Source organism: Cololabis saira, chromosome 15 (genome assembly GCF_033807715.1).
Source record: "Cololabis saira isolate AMF1-May2022 chromosome 15, fColSai1.1, whole genome shotgun sequence".
Taxonomy (NCBI): Eukaryota; Metazoa; Chordata; class Actinopteri; order Beloniformes; family Belonidae; genus Cololabis; species Cololabis saira.
This window is the reverse complement of record NC_084601.1, coordinates 34,886,991-34,899,855: the sequence shown is the minus strand read 5'-3', so window position 1 is coordinate 34,899,855 and position 12,865 is coordinate 34,886,991. Positions and strand designations below refer to the sequence as shown.

Below are 12,865 nucleotides of genomic sequence, written 5' to 3'. Positions count from 1 at the left end.
AAAGGTTAAGGACATTCTCTCAACTTAAAAAGAAAACTTGCATAATGTCTTCTTTAAAGGAGACATGGGTTATGATTATCTTTTTTTTTAAGCTGAAACTGTTCCCTTAACTCTTTATGACATTTCTAAAACATGCTTTGATCAAAGTAACAGAGAAAAAGTAGAAAAGTGTGCTTTACAACCATGTCATAGCAGCTGTTTTTTAGAGGGTGGAGTCAATGACTCCACTTCGCTCCAGCCTTCTCAGGCCAACATTACAGCTCCGTACTGATATTTTATATGGTTTTTACAAGGTCTTAATTCTACTCGATGTATTATTTAGATAAAGGTGTACTAGACTGCATTATATTCAGAAGTATTTCTCTTCACATGCATGATTCATTGTTACCCAAATAGAAGTACATTTATATTTCATCATAAGCTATGATTCCATAATAAGTAGATGTCATGTGGGTAATTTAAGACCTCTGCCCGCCCTTCTCATTGTGACCTTTCTCTGTCTCCCATCGGCCCTCACCTGTCTTGCCCCATTCCAATCTTCCCGTTTTCCCCCCTTTTCCCCCCCCTGTACCTCCCCTCAGGTCTGGCGTATCCTCCGGTCTGCTTTCATCAGGATGGAGTTCTCAGTCCGCCTGAGTCTCTGCCTGCTGGGCTTTGCTCTCATCACCTTCTTCCCTCATGCAGCACAAGGCCAAGGTAAGTACCTCTCCTGGCTGGCTCGCCACTCCAGGAGCGGCAGGTTCAGCAAGGCCAAAAGCCGGTTTACCACAAAGGAATCAGTGTGGCCAAATAAATAAATACCAGGGGGGACGAATGATAAGTCAAGCCAGACATTTCCAATCCAATCCGAAAGACAAGAGGATGTGTGGCTGAAGAAACCTCTCTAATCTTTGAGTAAGGATTACTGTTGTTTTGTAGTAAGGGGCTTTGCAAGCTCATATAGTCCTGGTTTAAGTAATTCTTCACCACAGTTTTATCCATGACGGGCATCCTGGGGCTAAACAAGGCTTACTGTGCTGCTGTAATGGCCAACGGGGCCCGCGAGGGCTTTGTTTACTCATGGTGCCGAGCAGGAAGTTGCCGGTGTTCACCTTATGGTATCGAACTGCTATCTGACAGTCTAGATGCCACAGTGAATTAAAAAGACTAACTTTTCCAAGGAAGGCTAGAAATTCTTTATAAATGACCATTATAATAAAGATTTCAAATCATTTCTGGGGTAGTAAACCTGTGTGGCCCTTTTAGGAAGTGCAGGTGTCTCATTTTAGGTTCTAATCAGCAGGTTAAACATCCGGATTTCGCTGTGACTTTCTTGATGTGCAGCTGCACTCTGAAGACACTGACTTCACTTTTCAAACTATTCATTTTTGTTTCATCTATCCTTTCGGTGTTCTTTTAACTTCACATGTCTGCCAAGCTAAAAAGCCATAAAGCCATAAAGCCACGGTTCCTATGGAGAGATATGCTGCTCCGTCTGCGGCACATTCTTTCACCTCTATAATTTATCTTCACATGCTTGCGACCTGTTGATTTATCTCCTGGGAGTCTGAAAGGTGAATTTTAATTACAGATGTGTAGAAGTCAGGATGCAAATGGGACTAGTAAGTAATTTATTAATTTGGAGAACATTCATGTCTTTTATTAGTGTCTCTACAAGATAAGAGCAGGGCGGCTTGTCTTAAATCAGCTTTTTTAAATTTTTTTTTATCAGATTATTGAATTGATTTAACTTATATGGCAATTAATGCATAACCTCACACAAGACCCGATTAGTCTGAGATGAACCTCCTTAACGTTATTATCACACTGAATGTTAAACACCACCTTTTAATGCAAATAATGGACTGACCTTTTTAAGTTGTTTCCGCTCAGATGAGTTGATTTTGTCTCATTATACCGAAGTCCTTTCTGTGGATTCTAGATACATTAATGTTGACCATACTTCATACTTTGATGGGTGTGGCGTGTGTTCTGAAGAGCCAATTTGTCTTGAGTTGGATATCTTTCCGAGGTTGCTGAAAGGGCTGAACCTGCAACAGGACTGAACCTGTTGCGAACCAAAGCCCGCTGACATGGTTACATAAGCCGCATACTCGGTGCACGCGCTGATGCCCCGCCGTATCGTGAAGGCAAGTCGGGGCTGTGAATGGCGCCGCTGTGTGATATCATTTGCAAACCTGGATTGCTTTTACCCCACAAACTGGTTTTAGACCGAGGGAGGTCACTGCCGGGTCTGGACCTGTTTGCTCCCATCGGCTGTCAGAGAGCCACAATACTGCTGTTATCATACACTGTTTTACAAATACCTCTGCTCTAGTGTTATTATGTAATATTTAAATAGAGACGAAGCTTAATAGAATATTGCCTGCCAAGAAAACAATTCATAACAATCAAAAAGTCCCTGGTTGTTACTGGACTATCCACATTCTAGATATATTTATTTTCATTTTCATTGAATTGCACTGACAATGCCTTTTATTAGTTGTCTAAAGCAGCAGAAATGATTTTTTTTTCTGCATTAAAATATCAATTTCATTTCCATTTGAAGGAATATTTGATTACTTTGAGAAAGCATGGACTAACTCCCTGCCTCCCATCCCAGTTATCTCTCATGATGACTGCACCGTGTTGTTGGAGGCAGCGAACAGAGCTACTGTGGACATAGTGTTGTAAAAGTAAATAACCTCCATAGCCACAGGGACCATTTATGCTAAATACTTCCTTTGTGCTGCTTTAATCATTTGAAATATTAAAACCATAACATTGTTTTGCCTTCTTTTCTTTATCTGTAACCAAGGGTGTGATATCTACAGATTTGTAATGGACTACATTTGAAACAAAAAAATGAAATTTTTAGAAAACACAGATACAAACCCATTAACCCTTGTGCTGTCTTTGGGTCAAGGGAGGGTGCAGGGAGAAAAGAAGGAATGAAGGAAAGAAGGAAGGAAGGAAGAAAGGAGAAAAGAAGGAAGGAAGTAGGAAAGGGAGTAAGGAAGGGAGAAAAGATGGAAGGAAGGAAAAAAGGAAGTAAGGAAGAAAGGAGAAAAGAAGGAAGGAAGTAGGAAAGGGAGTAAGGAAGGGAGAAAAGATGGAGGGAAGTAAAGAAGGAAGTAAGGAAGAAAAGAAAAAAGAAGGAAGAAAGTAGGAAAGGGAGTAAGGAAGGGAGAAAAGATGGAAGGAAGGAAAGAAGGAAGTAAGGAAGAAAGGAGAAAAGAAGGAAGGAAGTAGGACAGGGAGTAAGGAAGGGAGAAAAGATGGAAGGAAGGAAAGAAGGAAGTAAGGAAGAAAGGAGAACATAAGGAAGGAAGTAGGACAGGGAGTAAGGAAGGGAGAAAAGATGGAAGGAAGGAAAGAAGGAAGTAAGGAAGCAAGGACAAAAGAAGGAAGAAAGTAGGAAAGGGAGTAAGGAAGGGAGAAAAGATGGAAGGAAGGAAAGAAGGAAGTAAGGAAGAAAGGAGAAAAGAAGGAAGGAAGTAGGAAAGGGAGTAAGGAAGGGAGAAAAGATGGAAGGAAGGAAAGAAGGAAGTAAGGAAGAAAGGAGAAAAGAAGGAAGGAAGTAGGAAAGGGAGTAAGGAAGGGAGAAAAGATGGAAGGGAGGAAAGAAGGGAGAAAATATGGAAGGAAGGGAGAAATAAAGGAAAGAAGGGAGAAAAGGAAAGGAAAAGGGAGGGAAGAAGGAAGGAATGGATAAAATAAGGAAAGAAGGAAGGAAAAGCAAAGAAGGCAATAAAGGTACGAATGATGGAAGGGAGGTAGGAAGAAAAAGGAGTAAAGGAGGGTAAAAAAGGAGGAAAAGAGGAAAGGAAGAAGGAAGGAAGGAGAGAGCATGGCAGGAGGAAAGAGGGATAGAAGAATAGATAGAAGACAGCACAAGGGTTAATGAAGTGATGATAGTTACCAGTGTTTGATTCTGTCGACTCATCCAATAACAGGTGATCACGTCAGCTCCGACTGAGAGTGTGTTGACCTTCAACTTTGCTCGCACAGATACGTGTGCAAAGGAATAACTATCACAATGGAGACAGTTGCTAGGTTTTGGCCAGAATACCAGAAAACTGGAAGCCAACCTCAGCATTCCTCAATTAAAGGCATGGTGTGCTATCCGGGGTTACAGCGGCGAGCCAAGGGGAGCCGGAGACTTACGAGGAGCCTGGAACCTTTCCACCGAGACGCTCGTCGCGTCTGTGGCTCTTTGTTTTCTGTGGAGTCAGACGGCATTAGAGGTTTTGCAGCAGGTCTTCTCTGACGCTGAAACATGGACGTTTGAAAGACTGATAGATAAAAACCAGTCTGACCTCCGGGTAGAAGCATTTGGCCCCAAGAATCCAAAGAAATGCAACAAAGAAGGCGCCGTCTTTATTCTGCTGTCGTTGTTCACTCAGTTTCTTAATGCAACAAGTGAGTTAGAGTCGTTATTACTTAGTCTTTCTTGAATCCCTCTAATTCAACACGTGTCACTGAATCGGTGTTTCAAACGTGATGGATAAGAGAGGAATGTCATTAGCTTCTCATGTTTGCCTTGTCTTGAAGTGATGACGTCTGCAGAGGTAACGGGGGCTTGAGGGGAACAGACGAGGGAAATGTGATCAAAGTTTAATGCTTATATCTTGTACTTTTAGATAATGTATTTCATTAATCTATCAATCTTCAGTAATAATACCATAACATCTTTACAAATTGTATTTACTCCTCATCTTTGTCCTTTTTGGTCCAGTCAAAACTCAAACATCTACAGATGTTCAATATTTGATAAGACAAAGGAAGTCACTCCTGACAATTTACTGTAGGATCCATATATATTATTTCTTTTTTTCATCTTTTACAATCTTTCCACAAAGAAATAAATCAACTCCAATTTGCTCAGAGAGCGATGACAGCACCCAACCACCCTCACCCCCCCAATCCATTTGTCCGTGAAGCTGTAAAAGAGACTTTTCCTCCTGACCCCACAGTGTCAGGTGTGGAGAGAAAAACACAGTGTCCCATGTGGTAATTGCAGTCTCTCTGTGATCCTGATTTACTGATGTTGAAATGTTCACCTAGTGTCTCTAAGAGAATCTTCTCTTGGCAATAACAACGTTGGCCTTGAAGTCGTTTGTAAAACACACCCATGTCAAAGGTTTTCACCCGCAGATGTTTCTTTTTTTTTTTGTCGTCTCCACCGAGCTCTGTGCTGTCTCCTCCTCACACACTGACCTTCTCACCTTCTGATGTGTCACTTACAGTAACTGTCTTTTTTCAGCTTTAATTTATACCGTCTGGTCCTTACCACGTTTCAAAATGAGTTAGATGCAATCCCAGATTAACAGTAATGTATGATAGATTCCATCCATCCATCCTTCTTCTTCCGCTTATCCGTTAGGATAATGTGGTAGCCGGGTGCTGCTAATCAAGTACACCTCATTAGATGGCCATACGTATGGAGCCAAATCAAGGCCAAAAGTTTTGTAATTGAAAAACTAAGATTTGAACCTGAAAATTCAAGTTTTGATCATGAACGTATTTTTTTACAGTTTCAATTTTTTTTTTCAGTATCAGATCTTTTTTTCAGTTTCAGATCTTGAAAAAAACTGAAAAAAAAGATGTGAAACTGAAAAAAAAGATGTGAAACTGAAAAAAAAGATCTGATACTGAAAAAAAAAATTGAAACTGTAAAAAAATAAATTCATGATCAAAACTTGAATTTTCAGGTTCAAATCTTAGTTTTTCAATTACAATTTTATTTTCAAATTAGCAAAACTTTTGGCCTTGATTTGGCTCCATACATAAGCAGGCGTAAGCAACTCCATAAAAGGGAGATGTTTTGGCTCTTTCCTTGTTTTGAACATTCAGGTGTTTGTTACTGCAATGCCAAGGAGGAAAAACATCCGTATTGGTATTAAAGAAGCATAATTTGTTGCCCAAAAATGTAGTGAAAGTTCTATGAAAATGACTCACAAGTGGGGAACATTCAAGACAGTTGCCAGTCTTCCAGGGAGTGGACATCAAGTTCACCCCACAGTCAGTCCATGCAGCTACATCTCAGACTCTTAAGATCCTGCATGTTGAATGTTCATGTCGATACAATTATGAAAAGATTACACAAATGTGTCTTAAAAGGAAGAGTTGAGGAAAACCTTTAGAAAAAGTACACGTTGCATCTGAACAAACCACCAGCTATCGTGAACAATGTCCTTTGAACAGATTGCATCTAGTTTTCTGGAGACAACTGTGGTTCTAACTTGATAATTAAAGCTTTGCTGAAATTTGATCTTGGAACAAGACGCTGAACCTGATCACCTCATTAAATCTACATAAAAAAAGAAAAAACCCATTGCAGTGGTCCAGTCAGAGCTTGAACAGAGGGAGCAGAGGGAAATGGTTGAGGATCTTAAGAAAGCGGGATACAAAAGAGAGCCTAAACCTCAATGAAGTGGTGCAGTGCTGCAAAAAGGAGAGTGGGAAATACTTAGAAATATTGCCAAAATACTTCTACTACAATGTGAAAGATTGATAAAGTCATACAGAAAGTAATTACTACACTTTATTGCTTCTAAAGTTGCCTGAATCAAGATATTGATTTTAACCCCTTTCCCTGGTTTCATTTTCTGCTAAAGCTGTTGAATCAACGGACGTGCCTAGTATTTAAAAACTTGTCAAATAAATGACCATACAATGTAATATATCCCTACTTTTTATTAATCAGAAGTTGTATTTACCTAATTGTAAGAGCTGGTAAGGAGCAGAATAGTTTGTGACGTGCTGATACGTGAAGGCTTGGAAGTGATAGAGCTCGTACTTTCTTTTCCAAGTGACTGTAATTTAAAATGTACACAAATCTGTGCCCTTCTGAGCTGATGCACGATTCACGTCGCGGTGTGACGGACACTCGACCCTGCTGTTTGCACAAGATCCTCAATGAAAAATAGATGAGGATTTAGTTCCTATCTCGGCCGGCAAGGTCTTTTTTGTCTTCAGCAGGCTATTTGCACACAGTGCGATACGTGTCTCTGTGTGTGCATGCACCTCGCAGAGGAAATCCAAGGCTTTCTGTGTCTGTGTTCGTGTGAGAGTGTGCGTTTGTGTGAGAGAGAGATGCTGCAAAGGAACCAGCAAGTTTCTCAAGAAGCAAGAAGAGAAAAAACAAAGATATTTTTTCTTTTTTTTTTTTCTGTGTGAAGATCAGATTATATTTGCTTCCAGCTGCGAACAAACATACATAATTCATGCACACACGTGTAGATACGACTGCACTCCAACAGGAGCACATCGCGAGTCGGTTATCTACTACAAACAGAAAGGTGCGAATTCCGCATCTCGAATCGTTTGGGATTTGAGCCGCGCTCTTCCGGCGAGAGACTGTCCTTTTGTTTCCAAGACAGTGAGCTAAATCCTGAGCCGAAATCCAAAGCAGCCCTCGTTCTCATCCCCAGGTTGGTGAGAAAATTGGTAGAGTATTCCTTATGTATTTCTCTGTATATTTGCCTGCTGTCGAATGCGCCGGCTTCACATCTTCTCCAGTAGAAGGATTATACTTCCTGTGCTGAGCTCAAGTTTCTTTGCATACCTACACAAATACTTTTCTTTTCTTAATAACCTTTTTTTTTTAAAAAAAAAAGGAAGAAAAGAAATCACAAAGATAAGGTTCACTCAAAACTTTGCAGAGGTTTGCTGCAATTGGCCCGGCAGCTTGACCAAATCACGTGTTTTCCAGAAAGATACAGGAAAGAACCGAAAAATCGGTTTCTTGTAACATTGATATGAATAAAGCAACCTGGAGAAGACTTGAAAAAGAAAGGGGAAGGAAAAAGGAAATCCACTTTACATTTGTCATCTACATACTTCGCGTTTTTATGATTTTAGAACAAAGCAACAGATTTTTTTTAATGTTAGGATTTCCCAAAATGCTTGCAGGAGTTATTTCTCCCCTAGCAGTTATTTCTCCAACTTTTTTACAGATGAAATAAATGAATAAATAATAGAAACTTAACTTCCCTTAACTGGCTTTTGTTACTTTTTAATTTGAAATACAACGGCCATTTAACAGTTGAACGTTGTTTCAATATTGCAACGGTTGATCGCCGTTTTTTCTTCCATCTTCGGAAAACGTTTCTAAAGAAGTTCTCCTTTTTATTCACTTTTATTTTGTTGTTTTGGGTGAACCATTCTTCTAAGCCTCTTGTGTATTTCGCTCCTGAGCATCAAAGCAACACGAGGCATCAATCAGTGTGTAGGTATTTAAAGAAGTTGGAAGCAGCAGACTGTTTACCTCGTAATGAAGACACAAACACAGAAGAGTTTGTGGGTTTCATATCTTATTTTCTACCCTTCGGCTTTCCTTTTTTTTTTTTCCAGAGTTAATTAGAGTAAACTGGGGAATGTGTTGCGTCTCGATACATATTTATTATGTGGGATCTGGCTGTGCTGGTGTGGAAATGATAGGGTGAATGCACACCCTGGAAAATGTGGTTCCTGTCATTGTGGTACTTTACAATCGCCTTATTCCTGTGAAAACTCAACGGCACTGTGTACGATCTTCATGCAAACGGCTCCACTGACACAGCGTTGGTGACTTTTCTGCAGTCGTTTTACACAGGGGGAGGCCTTTGTCTTTGTCAACCGTTGTGGAGACTCTGCAGCTCATTGGATTGAAACCCTCTGTGATACAAATGTTACGGAAGAGTATTAGGGCCAGGCAGGAGAAGAATAAAAGTAATGTTTTAGAGGAGGAAGATTTTTTTTCATTATGCACTTTCACTATTCGCAAAAAGTCGAAATGTTGAGAAAAAAGTCGAAATGTCGAGAATAATGTTGAAGTGCAATTTCGAGAAAAAAGTTGAAATTTCGTGAACAAAGTTGAAATGTTGAGAAAAAACGCGAAATTTCGCCTTTTTTCTCGAAATTGTATTTCAACATTAATCTCGACATTTCGACTTTCTTCTCGATATTTCGACTTTTTTCTCGATATTTCGACTTTTTTCTCGAAGTGCACAATAAAAAAAATCTCCCCCTCTGAAATATTTTTTCTCCTGCCCTAATACTCTTCCCTGGTTCCGCTGCCTTTCCCTTTGCTATTCTTTTTCCTTAAAGTTAAAAAGTCCTCACATTCGCTCCTCTTCGTTGTTCTCCTCTCACCCCCCGTGAATGTCGGGGCAAACAAACAGAAAAAAACAAAAGAAAAATGGTGAGGAAAGAAAATGAGATCAGGACTGGGAGGGATAATATGTATACATGCAGAGAATGACACAGGGACGGATGAGGGGAAGGAGACGGGGAGAGAGTGTGCGCTTGAGAAAAACAAATGAATCTAGGGAAGGGTAGAGTGTGAAAAGTGGGGGGTATAGGCCTCCAGGCGGCTGACAGGGCCAACCGCTAATCAGGATGAGAGGCAGGAGCATTGCTTTGATGCCAACGGTAAGTGGAACACAGACGAAGGCCCGTCGTACCCCACAGAGACGAGCACAATGCACACTCATCAGTGGAGAGGAAGATGAGGAACAGGAGCAGAATGGGACTTTTGGGCTTTTTAATGTGACATCTGTGCAAACTGATTGCGCTGTTGTGTATCCTCCCCTGGATGAGATACAGTCTGTCCCTTCTTTCTCATTCTCCCTTTTCTTACGGTTTGGAAACACAGCCCCTCTCCGCGCCACCGCGACTCTGGAGGGAGTTCAATCTCATCGTGACGCTCTCACTGGTGTATTATGCTCAGTGGAACAGTGTTGCACTGAAGACGGGAGGAGAGCAGATTCTGTGTTGGGGGAAATAAAATACAGCGAGAGGAGACATGGATAAATAGATGCGTGCAGTTAAAAATCATTCACATATATATCTTTTGGGAAACTTGGTATCCTTTTGTCAAAATTCCAAAGTGAGAAGTAAAGCACGAAGTTGAACTCCCTTCATCGTTATGGGCGTAATCCACTAACATACGTTAATGACAACTGCAGTTTTTCCACTATTAACCAAAGAAATATTGGAGACATGGATCATGCATGACTACGATATGTATATATATATATATATATATATATATATATATATATATATATATATATATATATATATATATATATATATATATATATGCATATACAGGACTGTCTCAGAAAATTTGAATATTGTGATAAAGTTCTTTATTTTCTGTAATGCAAAACTGTCATACATTCTGGATTCATTACAAATCAACTGAAATTTTGCAAGCCTTTTATGATTTTAATATTGCTGATCATGGCTTATAGCTTAAAAAAATTTGAATATTCTGGGAATCTAAATCTTAAACTGTAAGCCATAATCAGCAATATTAAAATGATAAGATGCTTGCAATATTTCAGTTGATTTGTAATGAATCCAGAATGTATGACATTTTTTAATTGCATTACAGAAAACAAGAACTTTATCAGTCCTATATAGTCCTATATATATATATATATATATATATATATATATATATATATATATATATATATGTAAACATTTTCATTGATGCATATATGTGCAGATAAATGTGTAATGCAGGTAATTTTGCCCTCTCTCTGTCCAGTTTCATCACCGCGGAGGTTTCGTGCAAGAGTCCTGAGTCCCACCACGCTGGATGTGTCGTGGAAAGAACCAAAGGGAGCGTTTGAAAGCTACAAGGTCATTTACACCACCGACCCGGGTGAGTTCGCGTGCTGATCAAGAACCATGCTCCTTCACATGTGACACGTCAATGGGAGTTTAATAGCATCTCTGCTTGCACCCCTTCCCAACACCTATACCTTCACCTCTAATCAGAGGAAAACTGGTTGCGCTCTCGTCCAAACAGCTTGCTTTCACTGTGAGGGTTCTCATAATGCCACAAAATTGACGAGTAGTAATTTGCCTGATTATCTCCAGCTCAAGGACCTCATCCTGGTTTATTAGCAAAGTACTTTTTCGAGCATGTAATAGGACCTTATATAACAATCATTATAATATAATGTATAAATCACACATCTGAGTCATTTCTTGCAAAATGATTTACATGAGAAGAAGAAATAAAAGAGAAAAACACTTAGAAATGATGTTTGACTGCTAATATGACACTGAAAATGAACTCACTATTGTCATAACCACTGTGTGTTCGTAGGAAAATATCTCCAAAAATATAAGCTAATAGTGATGAAAAGACCATCTCTTGAGTGTTATTGACTTACCAGTAATTTTGATGTAATACTCTACAACAAATTTGGCAAAAGTAGAGATTTTTCACATTTATGCTCCATCAGTAATCGTATTTGTAGCGTTAAGACCACCAAAGACCCAGAAACCAGCAACATTAACCCCAGCAGCAACAGAAATTATTTTTCAGAAGGGACAGAAACCTTCTAGTTTGAACTTGATTAGTTCTGGGAAATTTGGCAAAGGAATTTGCTCCTTGCTCCTGTACAGTCCTGCCTGGTGTTCACACATTTACACTCGTTCCCTCCCAATAGCCGAGCAATCAATAATGTGTGACAAGTCTGTTGTCCAAGGCCTTATGGAAAAGATTTTCATCCAAAAGTTGCTGCTGATTAATCTCTCTCAAGGATTGTAGTTGAGTGTTTTATAAAAACAATGCAGGTATTTATTTAAAATAGCAAATAAATATGCAGGTTAATAATAAACAGCTAATCTCCTGGTTGGATTTGTCTTTTGCCAGTTGAGAAGTTATTCACACTTGGGAAGTTACGTATGCACAGAAGAGTGTAACAGTTAAACTTCTTTCCCTAAGGGGGTACAAATTAACTCTTTTTGTGGCAACGACTTGCATGCTGGGTCATAACTCTGTAGAAAGAGACACCGAACCACAGAAAGGATAGAATATAACTGATATCAGGTCTATGTGCACCTTTGTTTGACTCCAGCAAGCACCTATTGATGGAGGCTTTAACTAGTTTATTTCCCTCTAATTTACCTAACTACAACTCACTGAACATTGGATTAAAGGTTTCTGTCAAGAGTGAGCCGATCAAAAAAGACAAAAGACAAAAAGACAAAAAAAAAAAAAGAGTGAGCAGATCCAATTTAGGCATTACATCACATCAAGTGAAGATGAGAATAAATGAGTGAGGAGTGGTGCCACCCAGTACTGGAGTTGAGGGGGGATGAGGGGGGATGGCATCCCCCCCCTGAAATAAAAACGGTCCAAATCATCCCCCCTGTAAAACTGCCATCCCCCCTTCCCATCCCTTATGTCAGTTCATCAATGAATGTGGTTTTACTGCTATTTCAACATTTAGAGTCATCACCAGAAAAATAACACCAGAAAAATAACTTATTTGACAATTATTATTATTATTATTATTATTGAGCTTTATTTCGAATATGCATATTAAAAAAGAACAATACAAAGTTAAAAAAATAAAGTACAAATATATATATATATATATATATATATATACATATACACACATACATACACATACACACATACGTACATATACACATACATACATATACATACATACATATACATATATATATATATATATATATATATATATATATATATATATATATATATATATATATATATATATATACCAGCATATCGAAAGGGAGTAGGATTGAAGTATATACTTATCAGGTCCTACCCCTAAATCTTATATACATTTTTCCAAATAGCAAGAGAATCAATGAGCTTACTTATAGAACACAAAAAACATAATGTAAGTCTATATATCAACATGAATATACAGTACATCCATTTATCCACATATCTACATATAACTATATATCCATTTATATTAACAGAGATATACCCATACATAAATACTGTATGTATGTATAATACAGTATATCTCTATATATCCATATACATACATATATATAACATGTTTCCATAATATTTATCTATATATATATACACATATTAAATAAA

The 12,865-nt window shown here is 38.7% G+C and overlaps 1 protein-coding gene across 1 annotated transcript in view; it reads left to right on the top strand.

Annotated features, from left to right (window-relative positions):
• The window catches only part of LOC133460708 (collagen alpha-1(XIV) chain-like), a 205,547-nt gene that overhangs the window by 2,343 nt on the left and 190,339 nt on the right, over positions 1 to 12,865 (top strand). The window contains 2 exon segments of the mRNA XM_061741443.1: positions 582 to 696; positions 10,526 to 10,642. Of these exon segments, the coding sequence (XP_061597427.1) occupies positions 615 to 696; positions 10,526 to 10,642 (199 nt within the window). The 5' untranslated portion in view covers positions 582 to 614.